This window comes from Eucalyptus grandis, chromosome 10 (genome assembly GCF_016545825.1).
Source record: "Eucalyptus grandis isolate ANBG69807.140 chromosome 10, ASM1654582v1, whole genome shotgun sequence".
NCBI lineage: Eukaryota > Viridiplantae > Streptophyta > Magnoliopsida > Myrtales > Myrtaceae > Eucalyptus > Eucalyptus grandis.
In genome coordinates, this window is record NC_052621.1 from 38,374,267 (window position 1) to 38,396,684 (window position 22,418).

Consider the following 22,418-nt stretch of genomic DNA (forward strand, 5'->3'; position numbering starts at 1 on the left):
AAGCTCGCCAATGATTAATATATCATCAATCAGTGCATTTAATTACTAACCAGAGCTCCAAACACCAACACCAATGTGCTGTGCAGGGTCAATTATTACGAGGAGCATGCATGAGGATGATGCCTTTCTAGGCGGTTTGACTGTTGAGACAGTTGAATCAGAGAGAAACCAGTAATATTCGTGAGGAAAGAGGAGACTCTGCACCTGCTTGTCTAATGTCTAGCACCGTATAGTTTGCTTTACAAACACACATTTACAGTTAATAAAATATAACGCACGAAAAGCCGAGCACTGCCTAGCAGTTCAGTACTGACTTTTCATGTGGATCTGTATCCGAGGCACGGAAAGACAATATAGTAAAAAGGGCCACAGAAACCAAGATAGAAAGGCCAAATGCATCAGGTATTCCCTTTAATTATTCGTAAGAGGCAGTTGCAACCAGCAACCGACGGACTCTAAGTTCGACGTATTGCTTAAATAACGGAGTAGAACATGCATTGAATATTCCGACGCACCTTGACCAAGCACCCCCCCTCAACTAGCTTATAAATCCCGAAACCTCACCACCATTTGAGTTCGACCCCAATACGAGACGTTTGCGAAAATCCCATTTTCTTGAAGGCACATCAACTTCATGGATTCTAAGAAGTCTAACAAGATCAGTGACATTGTTAGGCTTCAACAGATCCTCAAGAAATGGAAAAAGATCGCAAACGCCCCCAAGAACACCAACAGAAGTGGCAATAGCAGCACAGGCAACTCCAATTCAACTACCACTTCCACGGGAAATGGCAGCAAAAGCATCAAGTTTCTGAAGAGAACTCTTTCCTTCTCGGACGTCACAGCATCGTCTAGTGACGCCGTCCCCAAAGGCTTTTTGGCCGTCTCTGTGGGGAAAGAGCTGAAGAGATTTGTGATCCCTACTGAGCATTTAAGACACCCGGCATTCGGGATACTTCTGCAAGAAGCAGAAGAAGAGTTTGGCTTCCAACAGGAAGGAGTTCTCAAGATTCCATGTGAAGTGCGTGTTTTCGAGATGATCTTGAAGGCTGTCGAGGAAAAAAGAGACGTCACATTCTTCTCGCATGAGTATGTAGAGAAAGATGCCATTAGCTGTGGCTCATCCGATTGTGAGCTCACACCTTCTCATCACCCCCAAATGTGCAGATAACTTCTGCTTTCATGTTTCTCTCTTACTTTCTTCTTTATGTATTTTGGTCCTCTGAGTGATATTACTTATACTTTTAAAGGCAATGTAGGAGTGGCAATGAAGAACAGAGCAACATAAAAATAGGAGTGAATAAGGTGGGCTTTCTTTGATGGCCAAAAGGCAGACTTGTTTTGGGGAGAAATAGTTTTTAGTTGGCGACTTTAAACCAAGGGTTGCTATTGGCCATAAAAACAGAAAAGTAAAACCAAGGGTTGCTCTCTTTAATTATATCTACCATTAAATGAAGCAGAAATTGAACCATTACCACCTTGCAGCTCACTGATGCTTCTAGCTGATCTGTGCTCTTTCCCTTGTTATGCCATTACATGTACTCTGAAATTAAGATCGACTCCAGTCCACTTCTGTGGATAAACACATTTATCCTACATGAATGTCTACTATAACTCTCTAGATCATTATCTGATCCATGCTCTTTCCCTTGTTGTGCCATTACATGTACTCTGAAATTAAGATCGACTCTAGTCCACTTCTGTGGCTAAACAGAGTTATCCTGCATGAATGTCTACTATAACTCTCTAGATCATTATCAAATTGCATGAATTAGTGTTAGAAACTCCAACTCAACAGCTTAACTCAAAAGCTTAAACTGACAAGCGAAAGGAGACTACATTATGACCAGTTATCAATCGATGTGGGATAATACTTCAATACACCCTCTCACGAGCAAGTTGGATTACGAATTGCACAGGGAATTTTGATTATGCACATTCATGTGAAATTTTTTTACCACGCACCTTTGCGTAAGGGGTTACTAGGGGTTACTGGCTCTTATACCATGTTAGAAATTCGGGTTAGACTTTCTAACAATTAAAACAAAGTGCACATAAAATATATATTATTTTATCGTATCCTGTCTTATTCTTTCCAATAAAGCCCACAGACCTCTAAAAAGTTACAGCTACACTCCCTCGAAAACAGGGAGGATCTACGCGTTCACTTGGACTTGGACTTAAAGATCAAAATGCCTTGTGTTCCTAGATCATAGTCACTCCCATAGTCTCACCAGTTTCCAGAGAATGACATTTAGACTGGTGGTTCAAGCAGGAGCATGAGTCCATGCCCCTGCTCATGTCTTTGCATAACAATATACGGAGTACAAGTTCAGCAAGCAAGTGGTTCAAGCCACATATTATGCAATATATAGATTTGGACTGAGCTTATGCAGTTTATTATCAAACAGAGGAGAAAATGAACCAAGAGACACGACAAGGCATCAAGGGGATGAATTAATCCATCTAAATGAAATTCCAAATAATAGGAGCCAAAAATAAAAGAACAGCATAACCTCGGTCTTTGATGGCTCTAGATTTCGACAGACTACAAGAAATAAACCTTTCTAATATCCATTCATTATATAAAACAACTCAAACGAAATCATACAAGCAGTCATCTATCTCATGTCTATACAATCCTATAAAGCCAAATGGACTTTTAAATTGAGTCAAGGCTCCCGTCCCTAACAAGTGAATGCAGTGGAGAAAGTCACTCACTGTCCTGCATAACGATCCACAAGTGCCTTGGCCTTCTCTGGTGCAAAAAATCGTGCCTGCAAAGTAAGCAATTGAGTCAAGTTCACAATACAATTTGAGTAAATTAATGCTAAAAGATTCCAATGAAAACATCCAACTTTGAGTCTACTAGCAACAAGCAGTCCAACAATGACTGCAAGCAAACTCTCCCCGCCAAACAATTAAAATGGGGTCGAATACTGCATTTTACATCTTCCACAATAGGAATATTTGAACCTCTGTGATGGACTCATGTTTCAAAAGATTTGGCATAAAAACGTAAAATTAATTCTTAAGGTGACAACTCATATTGGTTGCACGTTGCTTCCTTCCCTAATAAATTACTTACATGAAAATGCTCTTCTAACGAGCTGTCTAGGACTATATCAGCAGAATACTGTAAAGCTCCATTGATGACAATTAAACTGATTTACCATTGCAAAAAATGAGAAAGGCATGACACCAGCTATATCGTATGATGATTTTGAGTTTGAGCATCATTATCAATAAAGTTTCTAACTAGAGGCCATCCACTTCATCTTAGACTGCAAAAACCACATGCATATGCCCATTAAGACATTCTTATGGCTGCCCAAGCTTTTATACTCACTTGTATAAACATCCTCTCTGCATCTCCAGCTCTACCATTCTCTTTCAATATAATTCCCTGGAAAACAGGAGAAAGAAACATGTTATCTGGCAGTTAAATTTTCCAGAGGTCACATAAGCCAAACAGTAAACAAGCCAACAGGAAGAATAATAATAACAGAAAGAAAAAAAACCACGTTTGAGCCTCTTTTATACCAGAAAAAGAAATTGGGAGAAACTCGGGCTAACCTTTGGAAGAAAAAAATTCACTTTGAGGAACAACAATCCCATCCCTAGCCTTATTTAGGTGGTAATGGTTGCTATAAGTTTAAAATCACAATTGATTTGGCTCAATCCCGAAAGAGGAAAACAAGAGGGTCCTTCAGCTTTAACCAACTTGGCAGTTTTTCTTCTTCTTCTTTTATCTTGCCTTTATTTGCCAGAACCCATTGGGCAGCTGTAATAAACATTACTAATGTACTCTCATATTCAGTAACTGAAAGAGAGTTAAATATGCCACCTCAACTATGCCAAGTAAAGCTGAAAGTATGTAGACTACATTTGGTCTGATGCATACTGGAAGCAGAAAGCACATACAACTACAGGCTTAACTATATCTTGCAAGGTAGCTCTCTCTTGCGCAATCTTTATTTTCCTCTTTGATCTTTTTTGAGTCCCTCTTTTAACAAAATAGCTATATTCATGGAATGATAAACAAAAAAACTACTGTAATGACAATATACTAAGCATGTGCATGTGTTAGAAATAAAATAAATGCAGCACTGATATCCATCATAATTGCATCAGATAATTAAACAAGAAACAGCAAATTACTAGATGAAAAAAGAGACCTTTGCGAGGTACCCCCGAAAATCATTTGGGTGACTAGAGATGAGCCCATCGTAAACAGATACTGCATCACTAACATGGCCCCAATCTGAATAGGCTTTCCCAAGAAGTAAATCAACCTGAAATGTATTGACGAAAAGTTGAATATAGAGACTATTCTTTGCAATAGGATCATAAGAGTTTGTCTTAACAGAAAGGATGAAATGATGGCTAAAAGAAGGTTTAGGACTAATTATTTACACAAATACTATGCATACTGACAGATTGCACAAGAACTTGCTAAACACCCTCTCTGATGAGTTAAGTTCTTTGGTAATTTGGAAGTGACCTACATTTGCAGTCAACCGCTGCCACAATTGTTCTTTATTAAAAGGGTAGGAAGGGTCGGCCTATGTTAGCAATCTCCTGGGACATTAACGTAGGAGTCCCACACCCACTACAATAAGTTCAAATTGAGCCACACCTACTCACACCACTCATGACCCAACGGTCCAAGGTCGGCAAGCTAATTGTTGTGGTACCACTAGTGTGTTAGCAGACCACAACTTTTTCTGCATGAGGATGGACTGGTCTCCTACGAAATTCTGACTCTTAAGAATTGAACTTGTGCCATTATCGACTACTGATGAGTGCCAGAATCACTAGGCTAACTGCGTTTGGTGGTCAAACACTGCCAAGTACAGTATGGGATCATTTAGTAAGAATGATTCTGTAAAAATCCCAGTGTCTCTATGAAGGCTCATCTTTTCTTGAAATCTTCCCGAATATAATTAAAAGAATATAAGCACAAGTTCAACATAAAGACACAAATTCAGCATAATTACCATTACTATCTCTATGGAGAAACTAAGGACTTATGAGTGGCAGAATCTTATGCTCTTCTGTCTTTGTAATGTTTAAAGATTGTTGACACCCTCCCCTAATAAATTATAACTAAAATTTTCACCTTCATTTGAAAAATGGGACATGAATGCAATGACCCACCACACTGTTGTGCTACCGGGCTGTAGCACAGATGATTGGCAGTGTATGCTATGTTTCAAAGCCTGCTGTTTGGTATCAGCTTGTGGGGCGTCTTCAAAATGAAACTGCATATGGCAGGTGAGAAGTTTCTGTGTGATGAGTGTCGTGGTTAGTCTCTCTTGCTGAGCTGTAACCTACAGGGGTGTTGCGGAGCAAGGGCAGATACTGAAGTATTCTGCTAATATTTGAGAAGCGCCTAAATGATCCCTCTTTAATTAAGCGCAGCCAAGGAGGGTTAGTTAGTCTTTTTAAGAACTTGGTCAGGTAGTTAACCTAGTTACTAAAACTTTTGCATTCATCTGTCTCTAATTGTTTGGCTATTTTCCATCTGCAGGGACACCAGATCATGGATATGCCACTTTGAGCTCTTAACAGAAGAACTTTCTTACCTCCCCCCAAACCAAGAAAAGGGAAATGAGGCAAAGATAATAAATTGAAATGGACAATTGTTCTGGGGGGAGCATAGACCGATCTTCGTCTCAAAACATACTGCTTCTTACCAGCATTAGCATCACATTTGAATCGTAGGTCTCCACAAGCAGGGTTCTTTCCAGGTAATGTGTGATCTAGAAGTTGATGCCATCTGCTTTCTTAATGTTCTTAGTGCCTATCTAGCCAAACAGGTGTTTGCATAAACTTCAGTGTCATAGAAGATAAGAATATAATAGAACTCACTTGAATAGGATCCACGTTCTGCTTACTTCTTTCCATGGTATTGCCATCTGCCTCAACATTTGGCTTTTTTGAGTTCATGAGGTCTCGAGAGGCCAGGAGTACTCTAACAGCCTGCAGATCCACCTCATCAAAGAAATTCATAAATGGCTGCAGGTCACTAAACTTGATAGCTTGAACACTACCAAATAGATGAATAGGTACACAATCTGTATTGAGAATAGGCTAAAACAGGTGCAGATAAGGCCTGCCGAAATTAAGACTCAAACTGATGTGGCGCAAGTACTGAGATATTGATACTTCACAAAATATACAACGAACTCCCTACTCTTCTGATGAGAGATCAAGAGGCAGAGCTACATGTATGAATTAAATGAACTTCTCAAGATTCCAGCCTACGTCCATGACATAATTAAGACTTTTTGCCGAATTCTTGCTTTATTTTAAGAAAGCACATTACTGATGAAGTTATGTATTTTAAAATACAAGGTATTACATGGTTATTTAAGGCTACATAGTCTGTGTAATTAGAACCATGATCTGTGTATTGAAAAAAAATGAAGCAAAAAATACACCTTGGTGAAAATTGGAGACCACAATGTTACAGTGTGGTGAAAATTGGCTAATGCAAAGCTTAATCTGTTTAATGGATGCATTATTTACTATGGAAATGCTCTAACAAACTTTTCATTTTGCTGAAAATAAGAAGACGCATCCAAGCAAAAAGTTGCTTAAAATTAAAAGCATCGTCTCTGGGGCAGGGCAGGTATCCTTATCAGAAGTCTCTACCGCCTCAGAAGGTCTGCAGGCTATCTACTGCTAAATCCATGAATACCACCATAGACAATTTATGCTACATCATGTTGTATCTAGTATACCTTTAATGCTAAAACACAGCTTCACCAACATGTTCTTAGCTTATAATATAACAACTCAAATGACATCCATGACTCACTTCATCTGGTTTTTTGGCAGCAAGTAATGCATTTGTAAGGCCACGCAGAACTTCAAAATTGATATCTGTGGACAACTGCAGACAATTAAAAGGATAGGTTGATGATATCAATGTAAGAGCAGATCTCATGGGTTAAGGCATTCATGGAATCCAATTTATATTTTTACAAATAAATTGTAGCTAAATGCAATCATCTTTTTCACATGCATGCTCCTGTAACTACTAATAGTTTCTTGACGTGCAAGTGCCAATGGAATATTTGAAACTTTCGAAAGCATTATCCCACTCTGTTTGTACAGCCAACTTATGATACAATGAACAGTCTATTGAATTGGGATCAGCCCTTGGAGCTTTCTAGAAGGGCAAGATCAACACCAGCCATGTTGCCTCTTCTGTTGTTGTCCGAGTTGACAAGCCATGATACACAAATGATATGCATATAGGCATGAAACTCAAAATAGTTCAATTTTAATAAGTTCCATGAAAGTCAGAACTCATGTCTACTTGACTCGACTAGAGCTTCCCCTATGTTTTAAGCAACAAAATCAAAATAACAAGACAATAGTCCTGCCTTTTTTGAAAAAGATTAAAAGGACACCTTGCTCGCAGTCCTGTATGCAGCAGCACTCCCTTCATAATCTTTGAGTTCAAATTTGACGTCCCCAAGTAAACGGAAAGCATCAGGATCATTAGATTTCTCCTGCAGAGATGTTGGAGCCTAAGATGCTTGCTAAATAGTGCACGTTATACTAAGAATCATGTTGGCCTAACGACAAACCTTAGTCAACTCCTCGAGCCGAGCAGCTGCCTTAGTATACTCCCCTAGTTCTGCTAATGTTACTGCAGCTCCCTATAGACATAAAAGAAACTGATGCAGCAGAGATGATGAAGCAATTTTAATAAACGCATATTAGATGCACATACTAAAAGGCAAACCTGCATACACAGAGAAAAGAAAGACAATTGGCACAGCTATCTATCCACTTATGGTGTATCTCATTGTTCAGGTGCCCTGGTATATGGCATATAGATATATGTTGAAGTTTATAGAATGACCACCTTTGAATATTATATACATGCTTCAACCTGAGAGTGTTTCAACCAGTATGCAAGCTGAAAGTTCATAATTCTTACTCAATAAATGGGCACCTTTCAAGGTCACCTATTGTCATATATAGGAATAGCACAGATCCTCTCTTCTTTGTAAAGTTAAAAGTCAAAGCCATGCATAGCAGATATAAACTTATGAGTCTATATCTGGTATAGAGAGCAAAACGCAAATAGAGAGCTGATATTAGACTCATTACTTACTTCAAGCACTGTGGTATCTCTTGGGGAAGCAGTAAGTGTGGCTTCAAACTCTTGCAGCCTTTTCTGTAACAGATCTCAATAGAAGAAAAGAATTTGAGTATTAACTATGACTGAATAATTATGCACTCTCTTGGGTCATTCAATGTAAAGCTCAAGAGAAAGGGCAACAGTATCTGTCATCCTACCGGATTAATACTTGTAAATGTGAGATGACCAAGAGCTCAGATTCGAAAGGATTTTGAATAACATGTGTCATGCAACTCACAAAAAATTTAATTACCTCAGCTCTAAGTGTAGGAAAACAAAATATCATTCAACTCTATTCATTTACACTTCATCTCCCTCATATACTTCTTCTCAAGAGAACAATTCAATCACAACACTGAAATATGTGCAGTGAAGATTACTTTCAGCAAGTAAATAGTGGTATGCAAGGATTTCATTGCTTTTGAAGTCAAAGTCTGTTGAAAATGTGAACTTTCCTCAAGACCAAAAATTGGCTTATTTCATGCAGAAAATAATACTTTCAGTGAAAACATCAAGCCAGCTCATTCTCAAGCACCTGAAGAGTAGCTTTCTCTTCTTCTGAGAGCTTCTTGTTGGCCACCACTGCTTCTTCAGAGGGACTATCACTGGAATATAAAGGTTTCAAAAGATCAATAACTCCAACCATAATGGTGTGCAGACTGCAGATCAACCCTTTAGAAAGAGGTTTTAAGAGACGCTAAGGGCACATAACTACCAATGGTCCTTGTTGGCTAGCTAATCCATAGCTGGTTTGGTTTAATGAGTTTCCTCCATTTCTTTTGCCATGCTGCTAAAAGTTCATTGTGTAGGATATAGACAGATTATTTCTGTGGTTACTTCTCAGTCTATATTCCAAATAACTAAAAAGAAAACCTTGAATAATTCTCACCATTAGCAATTTTTATTTGCTTTCGGCCATTCAACTTTTATTAGTTTCACTAAAATTAGTCACATGGTATATGAGAAATGATTTTAGGGGAAATGAAAAACTAAGTCTAGCTTTCTGTAATTAAACTCTCACACTCACTCACAATGTGATGCGGTGCAAGAGAAGGCCTAAGCCAAGCTAATGCATAATAGCCAGAAATGAGTAGATAGCCATCACTAATGTCAAAAGTTTGTTAGTGACAATGAGGAGCTTAAGAGCACCTTGAGTCACAAGAAAGCCCACAAAAAGAACAAGCATGCGAACTGAGTGGAAGAACAGGAGGAAGATCTAGATGGATAGTTTATTATAGAGTAATAGTTCAAGAAAACCCACAAGGAAGATAAGAGCATGAGTAGAAATTAGTGAACAGAATCTTTGCCAACAATCAAAGTCTATAATACTAAGAAATCCCACAAATGTGCATTTGCACAGGGAAACCACACAATCTTTTAGCGTTTGCTGAGTGCAGACACACATGAGCCTGTCTTAAGTCAAGAAGTCTCATCCAAACAGAAGTGACACTGGAAAAGGGATCAACACGCCCACAAGTTCAAAGATGCAGAAAAGGCCTTCATTAAAGCGTACCTTCCGGAGGGAAGAAAATCTCCAAGAGCAAAAACCAAACCAAAGATGACAACTGCTAGTCCAACTCCAATCTATTTGACATTAAAATTCAAATCAGAGGTTTAGGATCAGCTGACCACAATTCCAAAATGTGAACTTCTAAATTCAACATGTGATCACAATGATACCTTTGTACCAAGTCCAATGGTTTTATCATCTGTCTCAACCGGTGCATCATAGTCAATAGCTCCAAATCCTTTCATTTCATCTACTTTTTTCTGCTCAATTGCTGACCTGAAGAGGAAGGATGCTTAGTTTGCTGTAAGAACCTAATCTCTTCCACACGAAGAAAAGGAAGGAGAAAATTGAGAAGGAACGGAGAAAATGTTTTCCTGGAGACAATTATCAATTGAAAGATAAGTGTCCAATTCAACCATTTTGGAGAGCTCAGTCAATATGTCACAACATGTAAACTAGAGATTGTGACCACACAGAATAATATGCCTGTTCTGGACTCTGAACGGCGCTTCTCTAGCAAGTCCAAGTGACAAGAATGACTTAAAAGCTAGATGTCTATACGGTTCAGTTGCTGCAGACAGTGAATGTCCCAATGATGCAGGCAGCATCTTGGACACACCTCAATCTTCAGATAGTGTCTCACATAGTGACGCATGTCATGAAGCAAGGTGTTATATGGTGAGGCCGCACCTTCTAACTGCTTTCAGCCGTTCCTCAAAGTCAAGGTCGGTAGAAGTACTTTTTCTATAGTTCCCATCAAACCTGGAACTTACACCAGGTGCCTCTACAAGAAAAGTTCCGCATAAGAGAAATGATGCACAATCAAAGACAGAAATATTTCCTACCTATGTCATGTAAATACAAGCAAAAAGAAGAAAAAAATAACTCCAAAGAATACAACACAAATGGGCCTTCAGCTGGAGATGAAGAAAACAAATGAAATCAAAATGAATTGTGCCTTGAAATGCATTACCTAAGAACTCAACAGAGAAGAAACGAAAGACAAAAAGACAATGTGGTTTCACGAACATCCATTTTAAACATGGTGAACCATGAGCGACACATAGGCATTGACATAACACCAGCAAATACTCAAAGACACACAAGCTGAGACTTCACTAGTGCAGCAGGTGATGCTACCCCACTTAAATAAAAAAAAAAGAAAAAAAAAGGGAACAAGGGATGAACGTTCTTTCAAAACAGAAAAAGCTATATCCAGGTGGAGCACTCATTCTATTCGACAGTTGGTCCTAAAATTTTGATCCTACAACCATTTTGTACTCGTAATTTTATGGGGGCACCATTGAGCAGGAAAATCAAATCTAAGAATCTGGGAGTATCATTTGGAAGCTTCGGTTTTGCCAAGCAGAAGAAAAAAGCACAACATCCATATATGGCTGGCCACGAAAACGAGAGAGATTCATGGACTCACGACTCGGTAGACGACCAGGCTGATCGAGCGTGGATTTCCTGCACCGAGCAAAGACATGAGATCAGCGAAACCGACGCGGGGAAACAGCCTGCCAGGACGGAACAATTCACCTAGGAGATAGCAAACGAAACAAAAGCAAACAAGAAAAAGAACGGGCTTTAAAATGAAGTAGCCGGAATTGCGCTTAAAAACTGCAGAGCCAGAAAATGGGAGTGCAGGCGATCTTGGGTATACCTCTTTTGGGAGGAGGGATCGCCGTCCTTGGAGATTTTGTTGGTCTGACAATTTGAGAAAAAAGCAAAGTTCACTCCCTGACTCAGAACTCGTCATGGAGAAGCACGTGCAGAAGAACAGGAAGAGGGAGAGAAGGTGGCGTACCTTCTTGGTCCCAAAGCCACGCCTCGGGTTGGATTCGGAGGAGGAGCATGTTATCCGTCGGAGGCCGAATGGGTTGAAGTTCCGGCAGACAGTGGCGGAGTGGGGGGTGGCCGCGAGAGACATAATCCGAAGGACCCGCCTCTTCGTCGCTGCGCCGGAGCTCTGGGGATCATCGAAGCATCGTCACTTCAAAAGATGGCACGAAACTACGGTGGTCTTGCTCCGAAAAGGGCGACGAAAGAAAATTAGCAACAGTTGCTATCATATCGCCGTCGGCGCCGTTTCAGTTCGCGCTCGCCTTTACCTGTATGGCTTTCGAGCGAGCTGCTCGCTGCTCATCTCCTGACAGGACCCTCCTAACCATTGGCCAAAACCATATCTAAATCCTTCGCCTGCCACGTCAGTCGTCGACGTGGCCGGGGCAGCACCTACACTACGCTTGGCTGGAGGATGGAAGAGGGAGCTGAGATTGACTTAAGCAATGGCCAGAATTACTCTTCCCCCATTAGTTCATTTAAGCCCATAGAATGAATTGCAAAGGGGGAAATGTGAACAAAAAAATGGTCACGCTCGACGGGCATGGCAATCCAATGGCGTTCTTTCAGCAAATCGATCTTCGAAACCAAATCTCGAATAAAAAGTTCTAACCTTTCCCTTCTCGAGAATGCGCCAATAATAATGTGGAGCGAGTCATTACATCATCTACAACATCGGCACGGAGACATGAATCGTCTTTGCTGGAATTCTTATTGACGTCATAAACTCTTGTTACTATTTGCACTTCTGATAAAGTGAAATCTCTCTGTAGCACGAAAAATGTACCATTTCCTTGAGGGGACAAAGAAACCGCCCAATCTCGGTCCATATTATATAACCTTTTTTTAACAAAAAAAAAAAAGAAAAATCTTTTCAGAGCCGATTACATTTCCGTGTTGCTTAAAGATTTTTTATTCCCAGAATTCGGAATGTTATTAGAACTCAACGGACCAATATCAGTGATAATAAAAGTCAAGAGTTGGAACCCGAGGGCGCCTCTTTAATCTTAAAGTTCAGGTCTTTAGTAGGAGTAACAACGTCGGATATCGCCGTGCTCCCTTGTTATCCACCACAGGACGATGCGACAACGAAGGGGCGACGGGTACATGGCGGCTGGCGACGATGACCCACGGACTGCTCCTCCTCTGTTTTCAAATACGGAATTGGAAAAAGAGAAACCCAACAACAAATCAAGATAGTCCCGAGTTCGAATTGGATTGATGGGCAATGGCGGAAAGCAACAAAGGATCAGTCTACTACTGCTGCTGCTGCTCCAGTTTGGCTTTCATTGGTGACGGTGAGGATCCGTGACGGAGGTCCAAATCTGAGAGAGGGAGCGCAGCACGTGGGGAAAGAGGCTCCCCATCCCGTTGAGGGCGGCCCCGGAAGCCACCCCGATGGCGAACGCCCCCGCGTACCCGGGCTTGGAGTCCACCTTCATCTCCAGCACGGCGAGCCGGCCGTTGACGGCGTCCAGCCTCCGGGGGGGTTGGTCGGGCGGGGCCTTGTTGTCGGCCCTGGGGCCCCGGGAGGAGGAGACGACGCGGAAGAGCAACTTCTGGAGGTCGTCAATGGCCTTGAGGGAGGCCTGGCGGGAGTCCAGTCCCTGAGACTCGTAGTGGGAGAGGAGATCCTGAGGGGAGGGCATCTTGGGCATCTTGGGCATCTTCTTCATCTGACCGGGGGCCTCCGCCTTCGTCTTCTCCTGCCCTGGGAGTGCGCCCATGGGGTTCCCCGGCTTCTGCATCCTCCTCTTCCTTCACACAAAGAGAGAGAGAGAGAGAGAGAGTTGGGGAGTGAAGTTTTGGGGGGGGCTTTTTTGGACAAAACCCTAGAGTGTGGAGCTGCAAGCCGGCAACGCCGCTCGCTGGTGCTGCAGGATGGGCTTGTCTCCTCAGAGAGGGAAAGGGATAAGGAGGAGAAGAAACCGGGACCTGGAAAAAGACCAAAAGTGGGATCGGCGAAGCTACTCTTCCGTTCTTTCTGCTTTTCAAGTTCGCTCCAACTCCGACTTGGCGAAATCAATGTGGGTTTTAGACCTTGGGCTTGGGCTTGGGCCCAAAGTAGCTGATCTCCGCTATTTCTTTTTCTTTTGGGTGGATTTCCTCGAATGTCGAGAGGTTATTGCTCGAGGGGATGTTGACGTTTTTCTCTTGATCGCGGCACATTGTCTGCCTTCCCCAGATTCGCGAAATGACCACAAATACCTCTTATAAATCACATCACAAGGAATGACATGATCAGTCGTCGATCTTCTCTTGATGCCACCTCGCCTTATCTTTCCTTCTTTAACGAACTTGTTATCAATGTTTTTGACTTCCTTCAGAAGAGTCAGCCATGAGTCATGGGTGCTGCTGATGAAAGGCCCATTTAATTTGTGAGCGTCGGTCATACAGAACCTAATTTTAGCGCTCTGCAATTGAAATCCAATGGTACTCATAAAAACTCTTCGAGACGTGCGCACCTACTTTTTGTTTTAGCGCGCTTCGGTGAAGCCTAAATCAACTTTCTTGCGATTCAACAAGTCCATCTCTTTTGGTAATTTAAAGAGGGCACGCGCTTTCATTGATTCGATACATTCGAGATTCACTCCTTGAATACTCGTGTTAAAGAGTTGGAACTCAAAAATGATGAAAAAGATTAGCAAAATTCCTAGTAGTCTGACTGCACGAAGAACAGAACCAACACCATTCCAAAGAAAGCTACCTAATCTCAATGAAGCAGTATTTCATGACAGCAGAGAATTACAAAACTGCGCATCCACGCCCAACCAAGCCCCCCCTACTGAGCTGCCACAACTCACGGCACTAGAGTAGCCTTCGTTCCTAACTTAAAAGCCCCCAACAGATTTTCTGCTACACCAGGTGTACTAGAATGAATAGCAACTTAAACGTCTCTTTTATTCAAACAAAGATGTTAGTATGACATTCAATTCGACACCCTGGGGATATACATCAAATCAAAAACTCCTATCTAATGCATTTGGCAAAGTATACTACTCAGATGAAGATGGGTGCCGGCTTGGATTCACTATTGAAAATCCCGGTATATATGGACAAACTCTCACAGAAACACAGGAGCCATGACAAGTGTTATAGTTGCAAGCATCTTTATCAGCACATGCAAGGATGGTCCAGCCGTGTCCTTGAAGGGGTCACCCACACTGCATCCGACAGACCAAAATCAGTAAGCAATTAGGTTATTGCTGTTCATGTGTAAAGAGGGAATTATCACAAGGTTTTCAAATTCTGGCAGATACAGTAGCAGCATACAAGAGCACAAATGAGCGTGTCATAAAAAGCACAGCAAGCACACATAGGAAGGCATGACCATGCATCTTTATGCAATCCCATCAAACATAATCACCACTTATTTTATAAGATGTTCTCGCCCTTATTTAAGCAAAATGGCAAAGTTTTGTCAAACTCACGTGTCTCCAGTGACTGCAGCTTTATGACTCTCACTACCCTTGCCCCCAAAAGCTCCTGTCTCAATGTACTTCTTCGCATTATCCCAGGCACCACCTGCTGTATTCAGGAAGAGAGCCATAAGAATACCAGAAACTGTAGCGAACATTAGAAAGGCAGCCACAACTTTGGCCCCAAGAAGAGGATGTCCTGTGTAATGCCCCAAAATCCGGAAAATAAGACCTGCAAAGATACGTGCAAAGATTAGTGACCATGGCGGACATCTCATTGCCTACACAACATAAGCTTATAGCTCAGAAGTGGCCGAGGAGGAGAAACAACAGACAAGAAGTCATGACCTACTTATCATCCAACTAACAATAAGTTCACACAATATGAACAATTACGACCCACCAATTGCTATAGGTGAAACAATAGCCAAAGCCCCGGGTTTTATCATCTCCTTCAATGATGCAGATGCTACTATGGCAACACATCGACCATAATCAGGCTTCTCCGTGTAGTCCTGAGCCAACAAAAGAAGGATATGGTCATCAAGTAACCTGACCAAAATAAGCACCAGAGAATACACTCTGATAATAGATACCCACCATTATACCAGGCCTCTCAATAAATTGTCTCCTCACTTCAGCAACAACCTCTTGTGCAGTTCGGCCAACAGCTGAACAGGCCCATGCACTAAATAAAAAAATAAGCATGGATCCTAGCAACCCCCCAACAAAGACTTCTGGAATTGCAATGTCGACCTGAATATCAAATAACAGTTGCGGGGTGAGATGCTACACTCAAAAGCTATTGAAATAGAAGGATTTACATGACCGAGAAATCACCCACCTCTTTAAAAGATTCACGAGCAAATGAAGACACCTCATCCATGTAAGCACTGAACAGAAGAAAAGATGCAAGTGCAGCTGATCCAATTGCAAAACCTTTGGTTGTAGCTTTAGTGGTGTTACCCACTGCATCTAGAAGATCAGTAATTTCCCGAACGCTTTCTGGCTGCATGAAATAAATGCATGCATGTGAGGGTCCACACCATTCAAATTTAGGAAAGAGCTTAAAATTCTCTCAACTAAAGGTTTTTCGACCTTTCCTTCAAGTTAATTTTTTTTAATGAAGTGGAAATTTAAAAGAAATACAGTCATTACCTGCTGACTCATCTCCACAATTCCACCAGCATTATCAGCTATTGGACCAAACATATCCATAGTGAGAATATAGCCAGCAGTGCTGAGCATGCCCATTGTCGCTACGGCTGTTCCAAAGAGACCTCCAGTTGGATTGCCAGCCTCATCCAGTAAACCACAACTTTGGCCCAGCCAGAAAGCTGAAACTATCGATACACTTATAACAAGGACTGGAAGAGCTGTTGATTCCAAACCCAAGCTTACTCCAGCAATTATGTTAGTCCCATGACCTGTGGTGCTAGAAAGAGCTAGCGTGCGCACGGGCTCATGCTTGTAGTCTGTGTAATACTTTGTGATCCATACAAAAACATAGGCTGTCATAATACCAACCAGTCCGCACAAAGCAAAGTTCAGCCATGCAGAAGGGGCTTGTTCAGTATAAAGCATCCACCGTGTAGACTGTGTAGATTTCAATCCAGTAAAATCAAGTGTCAGAACCTATTCACATGACTTATACCAAAAATAGAGGCAAGGGCAAGTTGGTGAATTTTAAATTTGACAAACAACAGAAATAATTACAAGAAAGCGTTTTCTGCATCTGTATCCTTCAATGAATACTGAAAGCAAAGGAAAAAAATTTGAGAACAGTCAGAGAAACAATACCGCGGCAAAAGCAAGAACGGCTAAAACTATAGAAACAGAGTATCCTTTCTGAAGAATTGCCATTGGATCCTCAATGGACGCCTTCAGACCAGATTCACGTGTTCCTCTGATCGAAAGTATTCCAACTGACGACACTACCAGGTCAAAGGAATGGACAACAAGAGGAAACAAGATGAAGCCGGATGGATCTGCATGAAAGCAAACCACCAAATTAGTCTTCGTAAATAAGCAAAGAAGTGCAGTGGTTGTCACTTCAATCTGTGATTTCTTAACATCTTCAGCATGGAGAATTGTGTGACAACTTCCATCGAGTTGATTTTCAAAGATGAAACTCTTACAAAATTACAACCATTTTGTTTTGGCTATTAAAAATGCAACTTGAGAGACCATTTTATGAACGAGAGTGGATCATTACAACTTTGTTATTTTCCATGTTCACTCAGAGAAACCACAACCACCTCTGTAGGTTGTTCGGTGAGCTCTGGATGAGATTTTTGGGATGAACTTTCCAACTTATTGTTTGATAGAGGTCCTCTATTATGTTTGGTAGAATGTAGGGTTCAAGAATTGTACTTGTATGCTGTTTTCTTACAGAGTTTGGCATTTTCAACTTTAAGCCGTAAGGCATTATGTACCCATAAAGAAAGCACCTTTCCCCAATTGTTAGCTCTCCCATTAAAAAGATACTCCATTGATTGATTGACTTTTAAATGTCTCACGTTTCTGCTTTCAGTCACAAATGCTGAAGAAGAAATTTTAATTAGAGTCAATACTGAAGCCACAGAAGCACAGAAGCATTTATCCCCAATCAAAATAGATGCTGTACATTAACCAGTCTTTCCAGCTCTAAAGTAACAAATAACACTCCCGTGTCCTAAATTTTCACCACTCACAGTAGTTCAATCATTGAACTAACTGTGAGTGTGATCAGATTATCAAAACTTCCAATTCAACTTCACTCATTCGGACTTACACATTGGCTAAGTGAACTTTGCTGCAACACAACTTCCAAACTAAACTATCAAGACACACCAAGCTTTAGTTTGGAGAATAAATAAATAAAAACCATTGTGACATACAGTTCAAAAAAGAAAATGAAAATTATGTTTTACTTGACAGGCCTCTCTCTCCTATATATTGCAACAGTAGTTGGGTTGCACCCCTTTAAATTCATACTACAATGGGCTATATCATGCCGAAAGAACTGCTCGATTCAAACATGTGTAACTTTAAATTCAACATAAGTGTATGGCCAGAAAGAATATATACCAAGAAATGTGTCATTTCTTCATCTATCTTACTTTTGTACTAAAAGACCTGATTATTTCTCTGTTGGGGCAGGAAGACTTGCCTTCAATTTTACAACGTTGGGCCATTGTTCCTCCAAGTATCATAGCACTAATGATTTCAGCTGCAATACTTTCAAAAAGATCAGCCCCTCGAGCTGCACAATCACCCACATTATCTCCTACCTACAATGAACAAACTTAAGTCTGCTGCTCAGAAGATAATTTGCTTCGCAGGAAAAGTTCCTACCCATAGAGCCAAAATTGCTAAAGAATTTGGCAAACAGACAAATTTAGCTGAACGAATGCTTAGAAGCCAGCTTTAGGATTCTTATCTCAGCACACACCAATGGAAGAGAAAGAACATACAAAAGAAAGGGCGACGTGGACAGAAGGCACCTATCTGAGCCACAGGGTCTAGGACTGTGGAGGAAAAAGGCTTGCTTCTTGATGCTACAAATGGACTAATGTATTTACATATCTAGAGTAACACAAGGATGCCAAATCAACAGCACGAAGTAACACGGCTCCAACAACACTTGCATTATGAGCAACCAACAATTCAAGTCCTTTTTTAAAATAACTGCTCAACTAAGGATGCCAAATCAGGTTCATTACATTAAAACATTCATTCACCACAAAGGTTGTGAAAATCATTCATTTCTGGTGAATTACTTATCATGCACCTTGTGTCTTTGTGGATTGTCTATTTATATACGATGGATATTTTTTAAATCCTGAGCTTAAAGCAATGAACTCTTTCCCCAATATTACCAAATGCCACAACTGAAGAAAACTGCATCTCCCCAAACAACCATCCCCAATCTTCACTTTTAAAACTCAGTCAACAAATCAACACAAACAATGCATCATATTGGAACCCAGGAGACCTGATGACTGAGAAAAACAGACCAACCTCCTATCATCCAAAGAAGAAGCCAAATGTGTGATGCTATTCTCCATGAGATGTGTAAAGAAAATAGAAATTGGGAGTGCAAGTAAAATAACATCATGTAACTGTCTCACCAACCATATAAATGGTCCTGACCTCTAGAAACAAAAATTTACAATGCTAATAAAGAAACTTGCAAAAAAACAGTAATACATGTCTGCACCATGAAGCAAATAATCTTTGGTCTTAGAAAGCACAAGTGAACAACCAATTACCAAATCAGCAATTACAGCAGGATTCCGTGGATCATCTTCCGGTATTCCCTGCTCTACTTTGCCCACGAGGTCAGCACCGACATCAGCTGCTTTTGTATATATTCCACCACCCAGCTGAGCAAACAGAGCCACAAATGATGCTCCAAAACCATATCCGACCAATAGAAGGGGCACTGCAAATAACAAACATAGAAGTCATGTCGTAGACTTTATAACGTCATTGCCCCTCCAAAGGCACCGTTCAAACATCGCACACACCCCCCTCTTTTCCTCTCTCTCTCTCTCTCTCTCTCGGGAAAGCAAACAAAAATTGATGCCATGTATTGCACATGCTAGAATACCCTATTAGCATTTGTGGCCTAATGTACTGATAAATGGATCTTAGGAATGAATCTCACTCTGCACTGAACAACAACAAGAATGCTCCATGCATAATATAGTCCTTGATTTACAAAACAATAAGGAGCTAACCATAGATGATCGACTAAAACTTATGCCAGAGCATAAGCTTTTTTACTTTAAGGCACTATATCTATGGAAAACTCAAGGAGTAATCGAGACATACATTCAGTAACCTTCATGGAACCTGGAGAGTCCACATCCAGCCAAACATAAAATGTAGCATATAGGATAGCTATTCCAATAACAGCCATGCCGACCACCACCAATGCAGAGAAGCCGCCCGCACGAACAGCTATCTGTACATAATTCTCATTGATAGTGACATAATCCAATATTTTACCAACAAATAATCAGCACAGAAGAAGATGAAAAACCTGCAATGCCTCTCTTGCCGATCGTCTGGCAGCACTAGAGACTCGAACGTTTGCACGAACAGACACCCACATACCAACGTAGCCCGCAATACCTGAACACAAAGCCCCCAGAAGAAATGCAGCAACAGTGATAAAAGCAGATGCTGACCTGTACCAATGAGCCCAATGAATATGCTTGTCAATTGATGGATAAAAAAGAAGAGGAAAAGACTACACTCAACCAGTAACAGTGGAAATCACCTCCCCAGACCAGAAGATTCTTGTTGTGGTGAGGGAGTGCGAAACAGATAAATGCTGAGGATGACTAAAGCTAGTAATACTGCCATCTTGGAGATAGTCCCATACTGGGTCCTAAGAAAACCTTCAGCGCCATCACGAATAGCATCTGATATCTAAACAAGTGATATCATAAGTTCAAAATGGTCAGACGAAAAAAAAAACTTAAGCCCAGAAGAAAGAACATAAATAAGAGGAAATAAGAAGCAAAACATATAGATGAGGTAATTGCCAAAAACAATGTACCTGAACCATCTCAGGAGGGCCCTCATCCTTTGAAAGTACCCACTTCGTGAGATGTATTGACAAAAGGAAACTGATAATGCAAACAGAGAAGACGAACACTATGACTGGAGAAGTTTTTGCACCAATGTAAAAGACCCCTCCGAATACCAAAAGCAGCAATATAAGAAGAACCCGAACATTGATTCCCATCAACAAGCGGATAATCTGAAGAATAGAATGGGGTCAATATATCCCTGAGATTGAACTTAAGTCATAAAAAGCAAATAAAGATGCTCAACAGTCAACATACTGTTTATCATTCATCAAGCAAGAGAGTCAACCACTAAAAGAGGGTCAACAAGAAAAGCCACACATATCCTTGAAAACTTTACACAATTTTTAAACTATGATGAGCACGAATCAATGCTGAAACAAGAAATTGGGTAAAGTGGTATGGTTAAGTAAACCCAATATTGTAAAGGCAACCTATAAAATGCATTAAAATGCTGTTCCAATGGAATCGTTATCAAGTCAATGGCAGGTGGAGGATATAAGTAGGGAAGAAAATGGAAAAGATGTGACAAACTAACAGCATACACAGGGCTAAATGATCACCGCGACAGTAAAACCAAAGAAAGTTAACACTTTGATGAAAAAATTGCAGAAAAGAAGACAGCATATCCTTACCCGTGGGGTGTGAGGCTTACTGCGCATGCTTGGAAACGTCCTGGGCTTGTCCTGGTAGGACCTCAAAACTCCACTCTCCATGTCATCATCCATGGGAATCATTTGGGAGGAGTTCACTCTCCGTGCAACAGGAAAAGGGTTGTGCTCACCAACTTGGGGCGAGTCACCCCCTAAACCTGGTCGCTGAATTTTGGTACTCGTGCTTCAGCCACCAGGAGCAGAATCTGCAAGCCCAAATCTAGGATGAGTTTTCAAGTTTAAAGAAAGAGTACAGCTCCGCTCTCCTTCTAGGTAAGCAACTTCTTCCCTAGTCCTTTACCGAGAAATCTAAACGAAGGCAAGACTACTTTAGACACGGTTTTCCCCAGCCAAGAACGAATGCCTGAAGAATCTGACATCAATAAGTCATTAACACCAATGTCCATGGCACTCTAGTATCCAGCACGTATCACATACAAAAAGGAAACTAACAATCGACATAGGAAAAGCAAACTCGCACAACGCCCAGCATAACCGCAACACAGCTACATGACCAGATAGCGAGAGGTTTCTACCGCAAATCCGCGACCACGACCAAATCATCGAAATCCAGCGGTCACATTCTTCGGGTTCGTCTCGACCGAACCAGCCGCGTGACACAAAACGGGGAAAAGAGACGAGATAAAAGCCCGCTCGGAGTTGAGCAAGACACGAGCGGCGCAGTCGGGGGCACTGAAAGCAAAACAGGGACGCGAAACCCCAAGATCTGTTCAAAATCCGACACCACCGAACCAGTCGAGGCCACCGCGGCGACGAACTCCCGAGGGAAGATCTAAGGCAGCGGCGACTCGGCATCTCGGGATAGACTTGCAGATCGAGGGAAGGCGGTGCATTCTGGAGTCGAGATACGGGAAAAAGGAAGGGATTCCGGGAAGTCACCTGGTCGGCTGGCTACCGGCGGCGGGAGAGAATGGCGCGCCCGGCTGTGTATCGTGGCCCGAGGCCCGAGGCCCGAGACGCCACCGATTGATTTCGGACTGCAAAATGAAGTCGACGGGAGGTGCAGGATCGATCGGAATCCGAGTCAACTCAGCAAACGGAGTTCTCTTCCTTCTGCCCCGGAAGAAACTGCAACCTCCCTCGCTCCTCCCTCCTCCTCCTCCCTTCTTCTTCGGTTTCCGATTTCTCTTCCTTCTTCTTCCCTTTTTTTTTCCTTTTTATTTTTTTTTTTTCTTTTTTTCGTTTTGCTCTTGGCTTGGCTGCGTTTTTCACCGAAATGTTTAA

At 41.4% G+C, this 22,418-nt stretch overlaps 4 protein-coding genes across 5 annotated transcripts; 1 reads left to right on the forward strand and 3 right to left on the reverse strand.

The window, feature by feature from the left end:
* Positions 1–547: 547 nt before the first annotated feature.
* LOC104423276 (auxin-responsive protein SAUR72) lies at positions 548–1,642 on the forward strand. Its single transcript, XM_010035787.3, has one exon. The coding sequence runs from the start codon at positions 635–637 to the stop codon at positions 1,169–1,171; it is 537 nt and encodes a 178-aa protein (XP_010034089.1). The 5' UTR covers positions 548–634; the 3' UTR covers positions 1,172–1,642.
* A 790-nt stretch (positions 1,643–2,432) lies between these two features.
* Positions 2,433–12,102, reverse strand: LOC104423277. 2 transcript variants are annotated; one of them, XM_010035788.3, is made up of 16 exons: positions 11,789–12,102; positions 11,485–11,646; positions 11,341–11,384; positions 11,107–11,144; positions 10,365–10,458; positions 9,845–9,950; positions 9,678–9,748; positions 8,700–8,769; positions 8,138–8,200; positions 7,605–7,676; positions 7,425–7,526; positions 6,827–6,901; positions 5,875–5,997; positions 4,179–4,295; positions 3,350–3,406; positions 2,433–2,777 (listed from the first exon to the last, which is right to left on the reverse strand). In XM_010035788.3, exons 1-16 carry the CDS (start codon positions 11,846–11,848, stop codon positions 2,718–2,720), a joined length of 1,314 nt encoding a protein of 437 aa, XP_010034090.1. In that variant the 5' UTR covers positions 11,849–12,102; the 3' UTR covers positions 2,433–2,717. The 2 variants fall into 2 exon arrangements, with proteins under 2 accessions (XP_010034090.1, XP_010034091.1); XM_010035789.3 differs by having other exon boundaries at positions 5,875–5,985; positions 11,789–12,004.
* Positions 12,103–12,483: 381 nt separating this feature from the next.
* Positions 12,484–13,490, reverse strand: LOC104423278. Its single transcript, XM_010035791.3, has one exon. It carries the CDS (start codon positions 13,265–13,267, stop codon positions 12,806–12,808), a length of 462 nt encoding a protein of 153 aa, XP_010034093.2. The 5' UTR covers positions 13,268–13,490; the 3' UTR covers positions 12,484–12,805.
* A 720-nt stretch (positions 13,491–14,210) lies between these two features.
* Positions 14,211–22,317, reverse strand: LOC104423279 (pyrophosphate-energized membrane proton pump 3). The gene is made up of 15 exons (XM_010035792.3): positions 22,074–22,317; positions 21,156–21,379; positions 20,490–20,693; positions 20,208–20,359; positions 19,968–20,115; positions 19,757–19,889; positions 19,192–19,364; positions 18,090–18,210; positions 16,739–16,926; positions 16,097–16,534; positions 15,783–15,947; positions 15,539–15,694; positions 15,342–15,453; positions 14,951–15,170; positions 14,211–14,683 (listed from the first exon to the last, which is right to left on the reverse strand). Exons 2-15 carry the CDS (start codon positions 21,255–21,257, stop codon positions 14,584–14,586), a joined length of 2,412 nt encoding a protein of 803 aa, XP_010034094.1. The 5' UTR covers positions 21,258–21,379; positions 22,074–22,317; the 3' UTR covers positions 14,211–14,583.
* Between the last annotated feature and the right edge of the window lie 101 nt (positions 22,318–22,418).